The sequence below is a fragment of the Paramisgurnus dabryanus genome, chromosome 14 (genome assembly GCF_030506205.2).
Source record: "Paramisgurnus dabryanus chromosome 14, PD_genome_1.1, whole genome shotgun sequence".
Taxonomy (NCBI): domain Eukaryota; kingdom Metazoa; phylum Chordata; class Actinopteri; order Cypriniformes; family Cobitidae; genus Paramisgurnus; species Paramisgurnus dabryanus.
Window position 1 is genome coordinate 4,216,194 of NC_133350.1, and position 21,203 is coordinate 4,237,396.

The window sequence follows — 21,203 nt, forward strand, 5'->3', positions numbered from 1 at the left end:
AATATAGTTAACTTTAGTAGAAATTCCTTCCTAACTTAGTATTTTTTTACCTTGCAGTACCATAGAAAGTATTAAAGTATACTACACTATTTACAACAGTTTATAAATTAAACTTACTACAATAAGTTATACAGAATACTATTTTTACAGTATAGCCTATACAGTAGGTTATACAATGTGTAGTAATTACTGTAATATACTACACTATAGGCTATACTAAACTTTACAGTTCTCTACAAAAGTAGTTTTTATCATTTGCGGATAATGATTTAAGTCACGTTATAATTATTATTCACATGGATGTATTAAGTTGTAATCTCGTACTAAAACTGATTGGCCATAGAAGATGCTTTAAACAGATGGTAATGCATTCCAGTTACAGGTTGTATGATAAACTGCTGGAAAGTATGTATAGAGGTCTCAAACCCCTTTGTCCCTCCCCTTTACATTTCTTACCGCAGTCCAGGCGCTCTGTAGGCTTCATAAATCAAGTTAGTTCAAGTTAGTCGACTGGACCTATAAACTTATGGACGGACGGAGGATTATGACAACCGCGAGGTAAACCTTACGTTTCATTGTGTTACGTCAGAAAATAACGCTCGTGCATTTCTGGAAAATGACCAATAGCATGCTGTTTTGTGATGCAATGGACGATTGTAAAAATCAGACGACGATCAGCATCGGCTGCTGGTTGTAACTTTATTTTGTAGTATGTGCAAGGGAACAATTTAAACAGAGCTCGCGGTGCGTCTGCTGCGTGAGCGCGCTTGCGATTTCTTATGAGTTTTTCTGTTATTCACTCTGTGACAGCTCTTAAGATAGTTTATCACAGTAACCAGAAGTTACTCAAGTCGAGTTATTTTCACTGTTGTAAAACCTTAAATAAACATAGGAAAGGATCATAAAGCAGGTTTATTTTGACCTATTGACTTTTGTGGCTGAAACAGAGTTACCTCAGTAAGTTTCCTCGTAAATGTTGTAACCATGGTAATATTTAAAAGAAAGCAGCTTTCTTTGTGAAACACCTGCTATGGATGTTCTGTAAAGTTGTAACAGTAATTTTAGGCTACTTATATTTTTGATAACTTTTTATGTGATTATGCTGTATATGTATAAGATTATTCAGTTTATTGCAATTGACTTCTAATGCTAAATTTGCAAATGGCAAGGTTGGTGTGTGTGTTGGAGACAAAACTTTTGCACAGTCTTTAAGATGTTAAGGCTAATTGTGTTTTTGGAAACAATTAAAGCAATTCCTTTCATCTGCCATGAAATCTCAGTGTTCGGGACAGAGCAGTTTTCCAAAGCAAACAGAACATGTTTCTCAGCTGTTAAATATAAAGCAATTCAATACAAAACAGTACAACCCGTCTTTGTTGTTGTCATTGCTTTTACGTAGAAAACCCAGCTTTGCAGAATTATTTTAAATCATCTAATGTTACACCCACAAACACTTCATCAACTAGAAAAATGGCACTAAAAACTGAGTTTTTCTTTAGCTGGCCTTGTCATCAGCAAAATGAGGGTTTAGTGTTCTTCATTATAGTCCTGTACTGCAACTGAAATGCTGAGCATAGCAAACTACAGTATAGAGGTCCCATAAATGTCAAGCAAATGAGAAAAAGCGATCAAAAATAATAGAGAAGTCAGATGGTGTGAAACGGCTTTTAAGATCCCATCAGATATTTTATGACAACTGCAGTTGAATAACTTACTACACCACTCATGCATCTGTGTGTGTAGCATAACTGTAATGGGGATGAATGAAGCTTCATGATTATGGAGACTCTTGCTCATGAGATCAGGCTTGGACAACCCTGTGATTTTAAAATGTGGGACGGTCTTAAGTGGGTGAGCTCAACTATGAAGCCAGATGTTGGCTTTTACACAGTGACTTTGGGCTGGCTGAAATATCTCCACAGGAAATTTTCTGAGCTCTCTCTAATTCACCTCTCTCTCTTTCCCTCTCTCTCTTCCTTCAAGGTTTCATTGACTGCTTGCAGTGCATGAGAGAAAAGTTGGGGTCTGGTGAGCAAAGAGTGTTCTGGATTTGTCGTCTGTGATACCAAGTAAAAATGGCCAGTGGTCTCCTAACCTTGGTGCTTTTGTTGACTATAAGTAGATGTCTTTGTCAAAAGGATTGTACTGGTGTGGACTGCCCCATACTGGAAAACTGCATTGAAGAGGTGTTGGATACTGGAGCATGTTGTGCCACCTGCACACAAACGGGATGCAGGTGTGAGGGCTACCAGTATTACGACTGCATCAGTGCTGGATTCAAAAATGGAAAAGTTCCAGAAGGTGAGTCGTACTTTGTGGATTTTGGAAGTACAGAGTGCTCCTGCCCGCAGGGAGGTGGAAGGATCAGTTGCCATTTTATTCCATGCCCTGAGATTCCCGCTAACTGCATTGAATTGTCGGAACCGTCGGATGGATGTATTCAATGTGAGCGTGTTGGGTGCGTTCATGGCGAGCAAAAGTATGAAGCAGGTCACTCCTTCAAAATTGACCCGTGTCAGGTCTGCCATTGTCCAAACGATGGCGGCAATCTTATGTGCTCTCCGATTCCAAACTGCAATCCGCGCCACGCTCCAGAAACCAGGCACGTGGCGGTGATGGAGGACAGCACATCAGGGAGTCGCTACGGAGACCATATACTGAACATTTTTAATCATCACGGTTCTAGGGGTCCTATTTCCAAACACCTACCAGTTGGGCAAAGTGATGGCAACAGTCCTTTAAATCTGCATCCAAGCCACATTGTTGATGAGGATGAGGAGGAGGAGAACTATGATTATCTGCCAACGGATTCTTCAGATCCAGCCCTGCATGGTTTTGCCTCTCCCACTGAATCATCCATCATCTCAGCATCTAATACACAGAGTTTTATCCCCCGTCAGGCCTTCCACAGAGGGACAAAACAAGAACTCAGAAAGATGTTAGGCATTTATAAGTCCACAACAGACAGGCCACAGTTTTCCTTCCATGAGGACAGTACGGATAGGATGAAAATCAGCATTCCCAAAGACAAACCAAATAAAGAGCTGTTTAGCTCTCTGACCTATAAAACAGACCAGGCACAATTCGGCTTTCCTTTGGAAAGAGTGGGAATCTCCTCTCAGGAAGACTCCAAAGACACCCAAAGCTTCAGTCTTTTTAAAGATAACTCCAATCAAGAGGCCCTTACTGATGGGAACAGCAGTACAGACAATGAAGAGCTTGCATTTCCCACAGCCGAAACTGAAGAAGACACCACATACAGTGAAACAATTACAGAGTCCCCCACAACTGTTGAGCAAACTACATCTCAGTTTTGGGAAACCACAACTTCATGGCAGAGCACTTGGAATAGCGAATCAGAGAGTCAAATGCATTCAGTTCTCCCCAGTACCGTGAAAACAGACAGCTCTGAACATGAAGAAATCATCACAGCTGCTACTGGTCATGATGAAGTTCAACCAACCACTGTTAATGACCTGTACAGTTCAAAACCTGTGACTGTGTCAGATATCGACTCTAACCAAACTTTACCACAACATGGACAATTACCATCAGAACATGAAAACCTGTCAGAGGACCACAGAGAAACACTTTTTACTGACCACAGAGAACCTTCTGTAGACCATAGACAACATCCTCTAGAGCACAGCAAACCCATTGAAAACCACGAAAAAACCACAGAGGAGCTTGTGGGGACCTTAGGAGACCACAAGAGCAAGCATGAGAGGAAACCGAATTGGCAGTTGTTTTCTCCAGTGGAGTTTAGTCCGACCAGCCCATCTCCTACCACACAGTCCCACAATGTTTTTAACTTCAAAGAAGAGCAGAAAGAGACAGACAACACCCATAGGTTGTATCCAACGATGAAGGAGGGTGAGTTGTATTGGTTGACATTTAATAAATGTTTGTGAGTGCTGAACTGTTATGGTGAATGTGATTTATGATCAACATTCAGCAGGTGCCATAGACCCTAATTCTGAGAACTTGGCAATTGAGCAAAGCTGTGTAAAGATGAGTGTCATACGTTGTTGAGAAATAGTCTAGACCCCCCACCTTATGACAAGACAAAACAAACAGCCCTTTGGAAATGTTTACCGTAACTTGTTTCCCAGCTCCCATGGCAGGGTACCAATTAGAGTATTTGTGGTGTCACACAAGGCTTAGGAAAACCGTTTGCTGTCATGTTTGATTTCAGCATGTAAATATAGGGACTCTCGCTAGTCTCAGGAATTGTGAGCTGGAGCATAAATGTTCAACTCAGGGGGGCCGTCTGGGTCGCGAAGCCGAGCCCCGCTCCTGCTGGGTTCATCCTCCCTGTTCAGTCATCATATTCATTCAAACACCACCTAACACCCTTGTGTCACTCAACACGTTCAAAGCTTCAATTAGCGGAAAACATTGCTAGCTATTAACACACTACTGAGTGGAAAATGGCTTGTGACTTTGAACCAAAAGGTGTTTATGTGGGTTGTGTTTGTGTTCGGTAATTCATCTTGACTGGTCCTGGAACTATGAAATATTTAATGGGGTACAAAGGTAACTTAATACATTCACGGCACCTGGTTAATATTACTGGATGAAATGTGCATTCAGATGTTTTATAAATTGAGATGGAGGCCAAAATGGAAGAATGTAGTGCTAAGAATAAATCCCTGTGTTGTATGGGTGAATCTCACTACCAAGGACATGTCTGAGTTAAGGGCCTTTAAGATGGGACGTGGCAGTCATGAGTGTCTTATTCATTTTTAATATGAGACGTGGAAAGTGGGAAACACTGGCAGTTTCAAAGGTGGATAAGAGGTGGTCAGCACAAAATGACACAATTACAGAATTTTCATTGTGTTTTATGTATTTTTCAGTAAATACAAATGTGGCCTTGCTGACACCAGCACCGCATAGACTTTACAAAACGTTTTCACTGTTCCATGATTTTGCCACGTAGCGTGTAAAAACACCCCCCTTTACACAAACATGATGAAAAAGACTTAATATTTTGTTTAGAGAGCTATTGTTATGTTTTATTGTGTCAGTATTTTCATAACAATCAAGCATTTTCTGTATAAGCAACCCATGAGAATGATTGCAGTTTCTAAAGGTTAAGGCCCTGGAAGCATAATAGTAATGTGAATCTGTGGGAAATGTGCTTGACTTTTATGAAAAATAATATAACCATTCAAATATTAATCTTAATCTTCCACAAAATTAGTTTTTACTCTATGTGTGTCCCCAACCCAAACGTTTCTGTCTCTAATAACAAAGATATTATGAAATGAATGATCATTCTGTTGCCAAAAGTAAAACATTCTCAAGAACTGTTGTTTTCATAATAATGATAGATGTAACCTTTTACATAGGATTTAATAACTCATTCTGTTTTTTCCTCCCATTGTTTGGTGGTCACATCAGTTTGTCAGCATACAACAAACCTCTAAAAGATTATTGAAAAGCTGTATTGTTGTAAACAAGAGACAGAAAACAGCCCTGCCCTCACTCCTTACCTAAGCTCGACAGGTCACTTAAGTGGGTCACTGATAACAGAAAGAGTTAAGTCTGGAGAGGTCCATTCAGATTACTGAGACAAGACTAGTCCAACTACAAGGCAACATTGCACAATTAGTTAGATAAGCAAAGGAATTAGTTATCTTGCAGGATGCCAGTTGGCCATTGCTCAAAATAAACAGCCCTCGGCAGAAAGAGTCACTTGGTGCTCTCGACATTTTGCCTCTCCGGATTGCATGAGTACGATAATCGGGAAAAGTGAGGGGGATACAGTACTGATAATATGTTGGCAGAAAACAAGTTTATCGTTGTGCACATACCGGCATTTTCAACATGTGCATTGAATTTAAAGTCAGAGAGTGCAGCCGAAAATGTTTCTTTTGCATGATGCATCATGATGAATGTCTGCCATGGTGATGAGAGATAAGATCTATGGGAGTCTTATAATCTGGAACCAAATGAAAATGCAGATTTTGTGATAGACAAAAGTGATGAAAAGATTTAAATCGCTCATTCCTAACCATGGGTATGCAAATATTCAAGCACTTTCGATTTACTTTTTGACATTTTGAATTAGAGATCACACAGTTTGTTTGTTTGTGTACTAGAAGATACAAAAGATGTCACTGGGGCGGTACCTTTTCAAATAAATAGCCAAAACATACAAAAACATAGATTAAAGTCGTCTATTCATCATCAGTGTTGAGTTTTAATGTTAATTTTATGGCGCCATACAAAGACTTCAAATTTCTTTTAAACATATCTTAATTCAAATAAAGTGGTACTTTACATCTGATGGGATTGTCTGAATATACAAAACGTTTGGGAAACGAAGAGCTGCTTTAGGTGAGGTCTCATAATGCTTAAGGAAAATCTACATTTGAATGCTGTTTTTGTTATCCTTCTTTTCTTTTAAAATGTTTACTGCCAGCAAAATGCAGTGATTTGTGATTTAGACACCTCATTCAAATGCATCTAGCCCCACATTTAACACTAAACAGAATGAAAGCAATACTGAGATAAGGATAAGGGCAGGACTTCAGAGATTTATTTGACACTTAAAGCCCTGTTTTCAGATTGTTTATGATGAAATAGAACGGGTTTGACTGAAATTTAGACATATGATGCTGGTCCGAGAATTTTCGGGTGTTTGTTCTATCACCTCCCACTCTACAATGACTGCATAGGTGCACTGGAACAATCCTTCCTAAAATGCAATAAACTTTCGTTTAAAAAGACGTGAAACTCACAGAGTGGTCAGGGGTGTTTACTGATATGCTCACACAAAAATCGCTGCAAAAGATGCTTTCCAACAGGTGTTTTACCATTCGTTGTAAACTTGTGGACCTATTTTTCCAAATGCCTCACACCCGTATATTCTTTCATTGAGAGCTTGAATAATAGACATTCCACCCCAGTTGGTGGCGTTAATCCGCCTTTGCCAATTGCAAGAATACAAACAACTCCATTTCCGTTCCCGGCGGCGGAGTAATACCTTACCTCACAGGACATCTAATACAAGTCAATGAAGTTGGACAAAAACTACGATAAAACCTGTTGGAAAGCATCTTTTGCAGCGATTTTTGTGTGAGCATATCATATAGCAAAACCACACTGGGGTGGTTCTGGCCCACACCTACCATGCGATCCACCCCGGATCCATCTCACGGACATGGTCCAGTGTCCAAATGCACAACGGGCCAAAAGTGATCAGGATTTGTTTCATGGCTCTGCACCAGAGATGGGTCAGCCCTGGCCCACTCTCGTACCAAAACAGTAAAACAACACTGGGGTGGAGCTGGCCCACACATACCGTTCCATCCGCATCAGATCCGTTTAACTAACACGGTCCAGTGTCCAAACGCACATCGGCCAAGAAGTGGTCAGGATCAGTTTCACGAATCTGAACTGGAAATGGAACAGAGCTGGCCCAGTCCCGCATAGAGATGCGGCACAGATCCGCGTACCAGATCAATGCCAGCTATGCCTTATTTTTGGGATTTATGGCCTATGTGATGTTTAGTCTTTCATGTGTTTAGGCTACCTTATATTTAATTACCCTACAGTCAGAAGCAATAATCATAGGCCTCCATTCACATAAAGTACACATGAAATTTTCAGAATGTATATAAGCTAACAACCATAGCACTTGTTGCTTGGTGTAGGTCTTTAGGCATTAAACACATTAAAGAACACATTATTTGTGGACATGAGCAAAAAAGAAGCATGTTCTGATTTAAGACTTTTATTTTTTTAACTATAATAACAATTTCAAAATACTTTATTATATAAAGGGATAGTTCACCCAAAAATGAATATTTAGTCATTTACTCCCTCTCATGTTTCAAACCTGTATACCTTTCTATGTTCTGCGGAACACAAAGATATTTGAAAGAATGTTTTTAAAAAAGCAGATCTCACAACCCATTACTACAATTGTAAAAAAATGATTATGACAGTTAATGGGTTGTGAGAAATGCTTGGTTACAAACATTATTCAATCTTTGTGTTCAGCAAAAAATAGAAATGTATACAGGTTTGAAACACGTGGGTAAGAAAATTATAACAATTTTCATTTTTGTGTGAACTATCTCTAACACATTACATCTGTTTGGCTTATTTTTTGTATTCACAACCCCTAGCTCTCTTCCTGGAGTGTGCTTGAGGTGGTCTGCCATAGCTGCATCGATTTCCGAGTCCGTGGCTTTTGGGCTCCACCTCCTCACAGCATCTGAGGGAAAAGAAGAATATGTTTCTTTTTAAAATAAATACAATTAAACATTTGAGGTAAATGACATGCACTTACTTTCAAAATCTTTATGGTCTACAGCTAAAATTATATATATATATAATTTTTCAGAAATCTTGTTTTTTGGTTGTTCAACTGCAGTTGGTTTGTTTTGATTTAAACCTTCATAACTTAAAAAATACAGCTAGGTAGCACCCTATATAACAAGATAATAACATGACAACAGAATAATAAACATGTTTTGACAAAAATGGTAAAAACGGAGTTATCTCGTTTTGCAATGAAACTCTTCATATATATATATATATATAAAAATATAAATTATTGTATAAAAGATGTTATGCTTTAAATAAGTGTTAGATCAGTTGTGAGACCAACAGCATTTGTACCCTTGCTCTTCAATCCCACTGTGGTGCCCTTGAGAAAGACCCTAAACTAGGTGTGTAACTGTCAAAAAATGAACAGGATATTTCTGATAAAGACAGGTGAGCTGTGATGTCCCCTAAATACATAAATCATAGTAATAAAAATTACATCAATATACAAGAACAAGAGTTTTTTTTAGATCAACATATTCCCCAAATTACCTTGAATAACATAATACAAAGGTGTGCCTTTAAAAGACTTATTTTCCAGATGTCCACCACCCCTCATATTGAACTTTGCCATAAAACAATTAGACATCATTCTGTGAAAGAAATGTAAGATTACTTCACCTTAGACAAATAACCTTAATGGTCAATAAATTACAATTAACAGTAATGTGCATCATAGCAATTGCATGCAATGTTCAAACATACTCACAACTACTCATCTACCATGTAACATGTGCTATAAACAATATCCTCATCCATAGGTTTTGGTGACAAGTAATGGCTTACACCAGGGGTGTCAAACTCAGTTCCTGGAGGGCCGGTGTCCTACACAGTTTAGCTCCAACGAACTCCAACACACCTGTTTGGAAGTTTCTAGTAATCCTGAAGACCTTGATTAAACGCATCAGGTGTTTTTGATTAGGGCTGGATCTAAACTCTGCAGGGACACCGGCCCTCCAGGAACTGAGTTTGACACCACTGGCTTACACTGAAATTATGATTTGATTTCTTGTTTTCAGTATGGCTGACTGTTTGAGCCACTACGAACTTTAATAGTTCTGAACAAGTGATGTGTGACAGATTAAATCCTGAATTTAAGTAATATAAATTGCTGGGTTAATTATGGTTGTAATCAATATTCCTGCAATATTATGCAGGATTACACAATTCAAGGGAAACACATACCTGTTCATAACGTTGTTCATGCAGTCTCTGATAGAATATCCACCAGCTCAGACAGTTGCTGGACCTAAATGTGAAAACAATTGAAATAATGTTATAGAAAGATAGATGGAAATATATATACATATTCTTTATATCACAACTTACACAGATCAACTTGTTATCAACATCTTTGATGTATTCATAATGCATTCATAATGCATTCATAATGCAAAATACACGTCATATAGCATTTCTTACTTCTTGCATTTGAAGCTAAGGCCATAGGTGAAGAATCAGGTAGTCTCCATCCTGTTATTTTTTCGTTGTGTTACCTCACCTGTACAAATATAGTTAATTATATGGTAGTGTAAAATATTAACAGTAAATCACTTCACAGTGTAATACTGCATTAGTTATGACATCAGATGGCTGTACTTTAGGTCTTTGTGGTTGAGCAATGACAGACATTATAAGCTCTGTATTTGTAACTATTAACTGAAATTCAGAGAAATGTACATGTTTATACTCTAAGCTGTGTTGTCACTAATGTAGTTTCCAGCGATGCATGATAAATCGCATGCGATATCATGCGCATCTCGTCATTGAAGCCGGTTCCTTGATTAGTTGTAAATTGCCATCACCTGCTTTCAGATGGAGCAGCATTTACTACACAAAGCTGAGGTTAACTGACAAGCTGGTCCATATCGCATGTATTGCAGGAGATGCGTCCCCGAATAATTAATGCGAAATTGCCCCAATTGTCAGTGAACTAAGGCTTTGTGTAGTAAATGCCGCTCCATCTGAAAGCAGGTGATGGCGATCATGGAACCAGCTTCACTGACAAGATGTGCAATGACAATCACATGCGATATATTGTGCATCCCTAGTAGAATCTGCTTAAAATAAGATGCGACTGTAAAGTTCTCACATACAATGGGATGCTCTCTGGGATTGGAGTGCCTTCTGGTACTGGGGCGTCAATCCAGAATTTGGTATTGTAGACAATACTATATAGACATTAAAAACAAAAGGAGTGAAAAATGACAAGTTATTTAAGGTAAGAAAGGACACATTAATGAATGAATAACGCCATAACAGTACAATTACAAAAAATCCTCTTTAGGTGTATGACAATACACAAGAAAACAATACTCTGCCTGTTTCGGTTGTCTGGAAGATGGCTGTTCATTATGTCACCCTGCAAAACAAATTACACCTTGCATGTAATTTCATTAAGTACAATAAACATACACACGCACAATGTATTTAAAAAAAACATAGTAGTGTAAAATATTAAAATAAATCACTTTTTATATCAAAGTTTTGGGATATTATGTTGACATTCAGGCAAAACCCTGATGGAATAAATGTTTACCTATAAATGAGAATGACATTATAAAGTCAAAAGTGTATGCACTTTGGAGCCAAGCAACGTGTTTGTATAGTGTGGGAATGCACCAAAAAAATAACAAAAAGCATCAGTAGCACGTACGTCTCATAGTGTCACAGCTTATTCTAGGGTATAGATCAATCACATCATATTGATACCGATGTTTACTGTCATGAAGTGTGCCATCACCTGTGTAAACAAAATACACCAAAACAATTTATATAAATTTTTGAGTTTCATATCGAAATATATAAAAGTCCTTTTTGAAAGCATGATTCTTTTTCAAAGTAAAGCAAAGCAGTCAAAAACTTACAACTTAATGTAGGGTAGACAAAGTCAGGGGTCGGGCACGTCTCATCCAAGTGTGTTGGACACAAAACTTGATCTTTAGCACAAACAAGAAGATATGACACATTAGAACATTAACAAATATGTAGACTGACTGTTTAAACCATATCTACAGTTTGCCATACCTTCTTTTTTATTGTTTGTGAAATGTGCAACATCTTCATTTGGTTTGTGTTGACCACCTTCAACTGTAAACAAAATGAAATTGTAATTACTGATATTAACCCCACAAATACCAACTCCTATGTGTTTAAGTGTATAAAACTGAGGCATTTACCTGGCTTTTAACAGCTTGTTTATTTTTATTTGGATTAGGTTCTGCTCTTCCTTTGTACAAAACAAAAGCAAAGGAAGTTAATCAAACACTTATGCTGAGCTTTTAATACAGAACAGTATTTAACATTTTACATGTGCAATGTGTAGGCAATCAAATCATTCCATCATGCCAAATAACTTTTCTCTTTCAGATGTTTTAATTTCTGAAAGAAATTCTCAAAGGCTACATATATAAGCTAAAGTAATAACTTTGACTCTATCATTAAATATACTTTATACTATGGTATAACATGTGTAAGTTCAAAGTACCTTTTAGCCTATTAGCTAATTTTAGCCATACTCAGTGTGGACAATTCTGGCAATGTTTATTTTGGTTCATTTGTGTCAAACAAGTAAAACTTAACCACGTTAATCAAATAATACAAAATGTACTTACCCAACAGTAGATTTTATATAATATATAGACAAAACTCCTTAGTAAATTCCCCCTCTCCTCGTGGTTGCATGCAGAGGATTTTTTATGTCATGATGGACTATAAATGCACCTGTAAAAGACATGCATCCAATTCACATCAGGGTATATATTGAAGTACACGTAGCTAAAAGTCAAAGTAACAATTATACATGTAACCCCATAGAACTATAGACATGTACAAATGTATCTGAATGCATTTTTATGACATGTTTTTTTTTTTTTTTACATATTTTCACCGATTTATGCCGTCATACCGCGACTATTTTTGGCCAGGGACACGACGTTGCCGTCGGACCAATGTTTGCTGGGTAACTAGAAAAATTTATAAATTTCTATTTTTCTTTTTTCATTTTATAAATGGAAACGATAAATGAAAATTCGATTTGTTTTTTCATTTTTGTTTTTTAATTTTAAAACAAATATGGAATGGACGGAAGATACCCTGATTCACAACGCGTGTCAGACGAACATTTGGAAACCCAAACAAAACAGCACACGCAGTAAAAGACAGAATATAATGCATGCACATTGCACCGTGAAAGCTTTAGCCAGAAACCTTTATGCTGATATTACTCAAACAGAAAGCTGCATCCTCCGCAGGTCGCATATGCAGGATGCATACAGTACGTCATCAAGCCTGCTTTATTTCAGTTAATTAATCATTACATTCGCAAGTCATTAGCATATTACAACAATTAACTAAATATAAATACAGCTACGATTAACTAAATATAATAGTGTAAAACTTTATAATTGTTAATATTCTGTAACAAGACAGTCTTTATGACGTATGCAGTTTACAAATGCGACCTCCTATGCAGCCTTTTGTTTAAGAAACCTCCAAGAGAAAGGTTCATTTATCAAATGTTATTTTAAAGTATTAAAAACATCGTTGTTTTAGAATTTTTCGAACGAAATGATTGGTAATTACTTCACGATAGCTGATAGCGGGATGGGGCAAACTGTTCTAGGATTTCATTCTTATGGGGGCTTAGCCCTCAGTGATTATGTGAAGAGAGCATTATGATGCCTTTTTGCAAATTGGGACCAGTATTATTATATTAATAAATTCATGTAGGCTACATATACATTACTCTTCTATATAGTTCCAAGCCCTTATTATTATTAACCTAATACAAATAAATAAAAACTCTCTTGAACAGATATAAAAGGTATAAAAGTTATTTATTACTATTATTTATTATTGTGTATCTTGAATTCAAGTTCATGTATACTATATGTATATTCAAAGTTTAATGAATACTAACAATTTATATGAGAATTTATATTTATACGAGTCAGACTGTACTTTTCGGTATACATTATAAATCAGTTTTACTTTCCAGATGTATCATGCATGCTTCTAGCATGCATAACCATATTCATAAACTTACTAACAACAACCTGCAGTGATTCTAAATATGACTGTAATAAATCATACATGACCCCTTTAGTTTCTGATCGGAAAATAGGCTGTTATGTTTTAAAACAACATAAGGGTAAGTAAATAATGGAATGATGTATATTTTAGGGGCTAATAATAATAACATTTATCATGACTATGAAACTGCAACAATCACTTTATCATCTCTTAACGTTACCTGTCTCTGACCTCTTCAGTCTCTCTAACTCTTTCTCCACCTGTTTGCTCTCCTTTCCAGCATTTAAAAAACGTTATATATCCATCTATAAAAGCGAACAAGTCATTGAATGTTGTTTATAGTCTATCTTATTTGTGTGTTTAATTTCGTGGGTTAAACTCATATGACATATTTCTCAATTGCACATTCGATAACTTAGCATCATATTATTCACAGCTGGTATTACTGTTAACTAGAAAAAGGTACAAATATAGACCTTGTAGTATCGCAAAATGTCATGACAACGGCAAACTTTAAACGGCACGGCTTCATTATGCAAAGCAGTTTTGAATTATAAACGGAGGATACCAACCTATTATTATCTCATTTAAGACGGCAAATATTCTTATATATTTTGTAGACATGACTGCACTCATACAGGTTAGCAAACAAATTAAAACATTAGCGAAAATACCTTCTGAGCTTCCACGCTGGATATTTTATGAAACAACTGCTCCCTCTGTGTGACCTGAAGCACAGGCGCTCGAGCTCTCCTCCACTGACGGTTACGACGCATGCGCAGAACAGCAAAGCTAATCAAATGCCTCATAAACTCGTAATTTTTTTCTAAATGTCTTGCATTTTGCGTTTTTTTTTAATAATTATATTCGAATTAATTGTTTTTACAAATAAATAAAACTTCAGAAAAATATATTTGATAGTTTGGTAGAAATATTAAGATTTTAATTTTAGGGGGGCTAAGATGACGGCAGGGTGGCTGGAGCCCCACTTAAAAGGGTCTATAACCGCCCCTGGGGCAAACTAAAACTTAAAGCAGAAACTTGCAGTCCCATAACACTATATTCACCATAATCACAGCATTGCCAACGAAATATAGTATTAAAAAATCAATATACGTACCCATGTTGCCATCCATTATGTGCGCCAGTGCCGTTTTTTCCCACGATGTTCGCAACTTTTTTTTCTTCCCAGGATGGCAATACAGCTTGGACCATTGCACTTGGATAGTGGACAGTTGCTAATGTATTATTTTGTTATGTGGTAAATCTTCCATTTTGAGACAAGCCTATTACTTTGTTAGTGAATTAATCATTTTTGTGTAGGCTACGTGCAAGTGTTCCATTGTAAGATTTAACAAATCAGGATTTAAAAACGAAATATGGCATGGGCACCCCCACAAAAGTTTCATTTGATCTATTCCAACGGTTTCTGGCTATAATCCGTGGTACGGATGAGGGCCAGATCAGCATAACGTCTCTCAAACGGACGGACCTCACTCACTTCGCGCGTTCGGCTCTGTTCAGTAAACCAGAGTGGAACACACAAGTTTGGAGGTGGTTTGGGTCAATATTACAGATGTGGGCCACATCAGTGAACTGTCTTTCTGGAAGCTTTGGTTCTGATGTGGTAAGTGGATCTGGCCCAAATCTGCTGACTGTAGAAAAACAGCACTGAAAAGTCTAACTGGCACATATACTGAGCCAATTAGCTTAAATTTGGTGTAGAAATGAAGTGGCCATGGGCACATAGTGCACCCTCATGTTTCTAAATTTGTGCCATTACAAAAAACTTTTATTCTACAGCAGCCAGCTAGTTGACTTCTCTGTTCAATTACCACCTGCTCCTTCTGCCCATATCCGTATCACAGGTTTGGGCCAAATTAGTGTTTTGTATTTTAAACGCATCTCCTGACTTCCGGTTGAGTTGCGGAAACCGGACCTGGAACAAATCTGTAAATCGATGAAAAAACAGCTTTGCTAGCAGAGCTGAAATCTTATCAGGTGCAGATCTGGACCACAGTCAGATACCGTATGTCCGCTACAGACGGATCTAAAGGCTTTCATGCGGATCCGGTCCAAAGGAAATTGCTATCTGGGAGTGAACACCCCTGACCACTCGGTGAGTTTCACGTCTTTGTAAACGAAAGTTTAATGCATTTTAGGAAGGGTTGTTCCAGTGCACATATGCACCCATTGTAGAGGTGGGGGGTGAAACAACAAACACCCGAAAATTCTCGGGCCAGTATCATATGTCCACATTTCAGTCAAAAACGTTCTATTTCATCATAAACAATCTGAAAACAGGGCTTTAAGTGTAAAATACCGAACTTGTCCTTTAAAGGAACTTTAAGGATTGCAGTAGGGCTGGGACAACGCGTCGACGTAATCGACGACGTCGACGCAAAAAATACGTCGACGCAAAATATGCGCGTCGATTCGTCAGACCCAAAAAGGCGGCGCAGTAGTAGCAACGCGAGTTGCTTCAGTCTACGCCGGTTTCACACAGGGTGAGCAGTGGCTGCGGCCGCGCGGCGCGTGGTTTTCTCAGCGCCCATGTTAACAAGCATGCACCCCGCCGCATAAGCAGCGCGAGCTCGCGGCTCGAAACGGATATAAACGGAGGTCGGAGCCAGCCGCAAATACTTGGGCGGCTCTGTAGCAACAGTGCTGCAATCGTTTCTGCGTGGTTCTGCTGCGCTGCTCACGCTCAATTAAAGTGAAAGTGCTTTGTTTATGGTTTAAATGCTCGTGGATTTACGCGAAAAAGTGTCATTTTACCATAAAATCATGAATGTGATGCCAAGTGTGTTTTAAACAGTCATTTGAGCAATTTAACAGAAAGCAATGAAATATGTCACTGTTGCCAGAAGACTGTGCTTTCATTCACTCTCTGTCCAGCAGTAAATGAGTCCTCATCTATCTTAACAAACTTAAGAGAAAGAGTTTTAATAATATATGTGCTTCTTAAGTCTATAATAAGTCTATCTTAAGTTTATATCTGTCATTTAATGGACTAGAACAGCACGAAAACAATGTGGATTAAACAAATCTAGTTATAAAAATTACACAGACCATCAAAAGGCACACTGAAGAGGTTTTGCTCATAAATGCATGTAAAATAAAGTAATTTGAACTTGAGATTTTTATACGGTTACTTAACTGCACAGTATGCACTGCAAATGCTTTATTGAATGCTACCTCTGTCTAAGAATGCATTATTTTGCACTTGTATAGTCTTTTTTTATTTTGAAATTTTAAGAGCAATAAAGATATATTGAAATGTTTACATTCAGATATGTAAAGCAACATGTATAACTTGCTATTAGTTAATTAATGGGGTGATAATCGAGAATCGAATCGAATCGAAGTCGAATCGGACTGACAAAATGAATCGTTAGATTAATCGATGCATCGAAAAAATAATCGCTAGATTAATCGTTAAAAAAATAATCGTTTATCCCAGCCCTAGATTGCAGCTTTAACCACCTGCCCTTTATAAGGCCTTAAACGCCCATATGATAACTTAACATAACTCATCACAGTTAATAATATTAGTAATGTATTGCTGTAGTAATAAAACGCTTGTTTTTGGCTTTTACACACTTACACATGTTTGCATTAGAAAGATAGATAGTTTCTTAAATTGTGTTGGCTGCTTTCTCCGAGAGCCCACGCCAGGATCATTTTATTCCATGTGGAGAAACAGAGTATGTCTGAGACGTCAATAGATTTCTAAAATGAATGGCCTCTGTGTTTAAGTCTAAGTCCAAAACATATGGAATTGAACAAACAGATCATTGTGTAGATGTACGTTCTCTGCATTTAAAAAAAAATATGAGCCTGCCATACGATAAATGACAGCGATCCTCATGCATAATGTAATGTAGCGTGTTAAAATGCACATTCATTTGCATCTTGCCCATAAACCTCAAAGTCTGTGTATTGTGCCCGGTGTATATTGCTGATGATTGCCTTTTACAGTAATCTGTGAATCAGATATCTTGCTTTCATCTTTCTGCCCATAATATATGCAAAAACAAAGAATTTGATATTGAAGTGCTGTTACCGTCCCTAATATAAATGTCTAGGAGTCAGGAAAAATGCATAACACAAAAGAAGGACAACATATTTGCAGAAAATTGCGGAAAACATACCAAATTCCCATTTATTCTTTCCCTTCCAGCTTTTTTTAAAGGTGCCCTTTTTTCTTTAAATGTATAAACATAAAATATATCAAATGCTTTCAACCACACAAAATAGAAAAAAAAGTTTTATCATACCTTCATTTGTTATCTTTTTATTGCCTCTAAAAAATAGGTAGGTATTTTCAAAAATACAACATTTTAAGCAAAAAGCTGAGATAATTGCTTTTTTGTTGGAGATCAGATCCAGAACAATGATCAAAACATACTGTACACAGAGTTTTCTATATTTAAGGATCAGTGAATGCTTCAGTGTTTTATAAGTTAGGTAAGAGCACCACCTAGTGGATAATAGTGGAATTATAGATTACCGTAAAAACTCATCGGGGAAATGTTAATGGCAGGGAAGCGGAGAAATGGTTAACACAATAAAACTGTTCTAATCATATGCAACATAGAATGCATAGTGCTTTTTTAATACTATAGTGTGAGAAGTCAGCATCAGCTCGCAAATAAACCGCATGCAAATCGACTTAAAACATAATTAATTTAACTTCAATTTTTCAAGACGAGCCCCCAATTATGTTACGGTTCCTAATATAAATGTCTAGGAGTCAGGAGGGATGCGTAACACAAAAGAAGGACAAGTATTCCGAATGAACCTTTTATTTCAACATACTCACAATCAGTGTTGGGGAAAATTACTTTTAAAAGTAATGCATTACGATATTAAGTTACTCCCAAAATAGTAACTAATTGCGTTACTTAGGTACTTTTCATGGAAAGTAATGCTTATTTTACTTTTTAGATACTTTTACGTTACATTTCCTTGGTTGCGGCTTGATCTCTTTCAGGTCTTGCAGGTGTTTTTATGACTGAAAAGTTCATAAAGTTGCATATTTCGTCACAAAAATGTTGATCTCTGGCCTGCCATCTCAGTTTTGTCTCAAACTTTTCCCACACAGGCGTGTACGCATAGAGTGCATAATGTGACTATGTTTAGTTTAATTCAGTACATAATTTTTTATATAAAACTTATTAAACTAAAAAAGTAACTTGCATTACTTTTTTTAAAAAGTAACTCAAATATTAATGTGTACAATTAAAAAGTAATGCGTTACTTTACTCGTTACTTCAGAAAAGTAATATTACGTTATGCACGTTACTTGTAATCCGTTACCCCCAACACTGCTCACAATAATAACAGAAAAAGAGCGAGATGGGGAGTCCTAAAACAAAGGACCAAATGGAGAAATAAACAACAAAGGCAAACTTGGACTCCCCACTCCAATCTAACATGAAAAACGAAACTAGAAGGATGAACGTATGTGGCTGCACGAACGGCCTGTGGCTGGCAGAGAGACCAAAAGGTCCACCTCCTATCTCTTTATAGCTTCGTTTTCCAATAAGGAGCTAGAAGACAAACAGATGAGAGCAAATTAATAACAATAATTATTTGAGTACTCTGGGTGCAGTGTTCATGAAACACGCATAACAAGTGCTTTTATATTTTATGGATTACAATGCATAATGTGCTTGGAAGTCAGCAGAATGACATTTTATAGTATAGAAAGATACTAAAAGATAGACTACCTAGTTATTTGGTGTTGTTTTGGTTTTGGTTGTGATGTTCGTAGATTTTTTTTCTTTGATGTCAACAATAAAGTCAGTTTCCACCAAAAGTAGTTTCATATGACCATTTTACCATCCTCTAGATTTAAAGAAGCTGTTGTTATTTACTATGCTTTAAGACTGTAAGTTAATGATATTTATTTTGACTGGTTAAACTGTTGATATGTCAGTCACAAATCTCCTATGTGGAGAATCAATCTACAAATGGCTTACTTATACAATATTGATTCTGCATAATAATCTGTAACAGTACTTCAAAAATGACACACATCACCTTAAATCTGATTTTCCCTGACTTCCGTAGAGAAGCACCTGCCAATAGCTGAATGATATACTGTAGAGGTAAACACATCAGTATGCCCTAAGACATGAGTCATCAATCAAAGATGCTCAACAAGGCAGCATGCTTGTTGTCTTTCCTGAGGTCTCAGAACTGACACCTAGTCCAACAAAGACTCCAGCACCATCTGTAACATAGCAGCACATCACAATATCACACAATAAACATCACTGTGGACCAGAAGTCAGAGTCAGTAGATGTCAGACTTTAGTTCAGTGCGATCACATTCCCTCGTTTGTGATAAATATTACAGGCGCGTTGTGGTTAAACACGCTCTCTAGGGTTTTTCTTTAAGGTGTTAGAAAAATATTGAAATGAAAAAATATTGATTCTTGCTGTTGTCTGTTCACATTGGACAGGGCTCTCATGCTTTTGTCTGAGTTGGGAAATGCTGTTTGGACAAAGGTGTATTGTAAAACTATGGAAGAGCAGTCGGCTTGCAACAGCAAGGTCATGGGCTGAGTTCCTATAGGAAACACAAACGTACCAATAAAATGTATACCTTGTAAGTCGCTTTAGATATAAACATGTGGGAAGTACATTTAGCTGTTTTTGAAATGTATTCACCTTCAATGCTAGCAAAAATATCTGTGCATTTAAGACCTTGGACAATTCTCATTGGCATTACGGCACATACCAAAAACAAAGCAGCATATAGTTTGTAATTAATTGGCATTTTGATATCTATCACAGAAGGAATATATGAAATTAAGAAAATAAATCAAGGAAAAATATGAGACGCCCTATAAAACTGCTGCCTTATAGTGTGACTGAATGATTTGAAGTCACAGTGAAAGGACCTCATTTCACAAAATGGGTAAGAAGTGTTAGTTATTGCCTTTTTGAGCTTGGTGACTGGGTACTGCTTTCTCAGCAGCTGTGATTTCTCAATCCCCCTGAGCCCACAATGCCTTCAAAACCACGAGAATATCAAGGACAATCCGTATTGCAATCCATTTTTCCCGAATGAAGGTCTCCATCAAAGTAGTTTCAGGTGGACAACCATGCACCAACATATAAAAACAGCCCAATCATGCGCTGCGGCTCCGAAAACAGCCTTCCAGCATTTGAGGCAATATTGTAGGAAATATGAGTATGTGTTTGGGCTCCTGTCACTGTTTTACTGTCCTTGAGAAATCACTCTTTATTCTGTCTGCACCTCTTTTTGTTCACCCTTACACTCTGTGAAATATTGTGAGACGGTGCAGTAATTCTCTATTCTGCGCAGACTTGAGAAGCAGCCATGAGTCCTTCTGAAAGAAAATACTATTCAAGAGTTTCTCTGAAGCAGTGAATTTAAAATACAAACCCCATATGAGATTTCTGAGGTGAATAATGCCACAGTCAAGGATTGACTTTGCTATGGTGATTTTTTATGCCAATTTCATACCAAAATTGGAATCCTTCTGTCTGAGTTTACCTTAGGAAAGTGGGTTTTCCTTCTTACAGTATGTTCCTTTTTAGCCATTTCCCCATATTATGCCTTTTGTGCACACTATTCTTATAAAACAGGGTAGCCATTAGCATCTATTGTGATTTTGGTATCAGTGAGTGAAAGGTCTGTTTTGGAAATCATACTTGGAAATCAGTCAAGTGTGTCAAACACGGTTGTTTTCATGAGCAATTAAGATTGTAATCTTTCCCTATGATGTGGAACAATGCCGCTCTATCTTCCACGTTCCATAAACTAACAAAGGGTTTTGTTTAATTGT

At 37.3% G+C, this 21,203-nt stretch overlaps 1 protein-coding gene and 1 long non-coding RNA gene across 8 annotated transcripts in view; one reads left to right on the forward strand and one right to left on the reverse strand.

The window, feature by feature from the left end:
* Window positions 1-463: 463 nt before the first annotated feature.
* Window positions 464-21,203, forward strand: part of fbln2 (fibulin 2) — a 71,596-nt gene continuing 50,856 nt past the window's right edge. Inside the window, exons 1-2 of the mRNA XM_065241195.2 lie at window positions 464-558; window positions 1,984-3,873. Of these exons, the coding sequence (XP_065097267.1) occupies window positions 2,076-3,873 (1,798 nt within the window). The 5' untranslated portion in view covers window positions 464-558; window positions 1,984-2,075. The remainder of the gene's footprint in view (window positions 559-1,983; window positions 3,874-21,203) is intronic.
* LOC135718864 (uncharacterized) lies at window positions 7,108-15,390 on the reverse strand. 7 transcript variants are annotated; one of them, XR_010520925.2, is made up of 13 exons: window positions 14,052-14,323; window positions 13,598-13,682; window positions 11,958-12,066; window positions 11,523-11,572; window positions 11,371-11,433; window positions 11,211-11,282; window positions 11,000-11,086; window positions 10,665-10,705; window positions 10,440-10,514; window positions 9,766-9,844; window positions 9,529-9,592; window positions 8,836-8,936; window positions 7,108-8,230 (listed from the first exon to the last, which is right to left on the reverse strand). It is a non-coding gene; the product is annotated as an uncharacterized lncRNA (long non-coding RNA). The 7 variants fall into 7 exon arrangements; XR_010520924.2 differs by lacking the exons at window positions 13,598-13,682; window positions 14,052-14,323 and adding an exon at window positions 14,498-15,390; XR_010520923.2 differs by lacking the exon at window positions 13,598-13,682.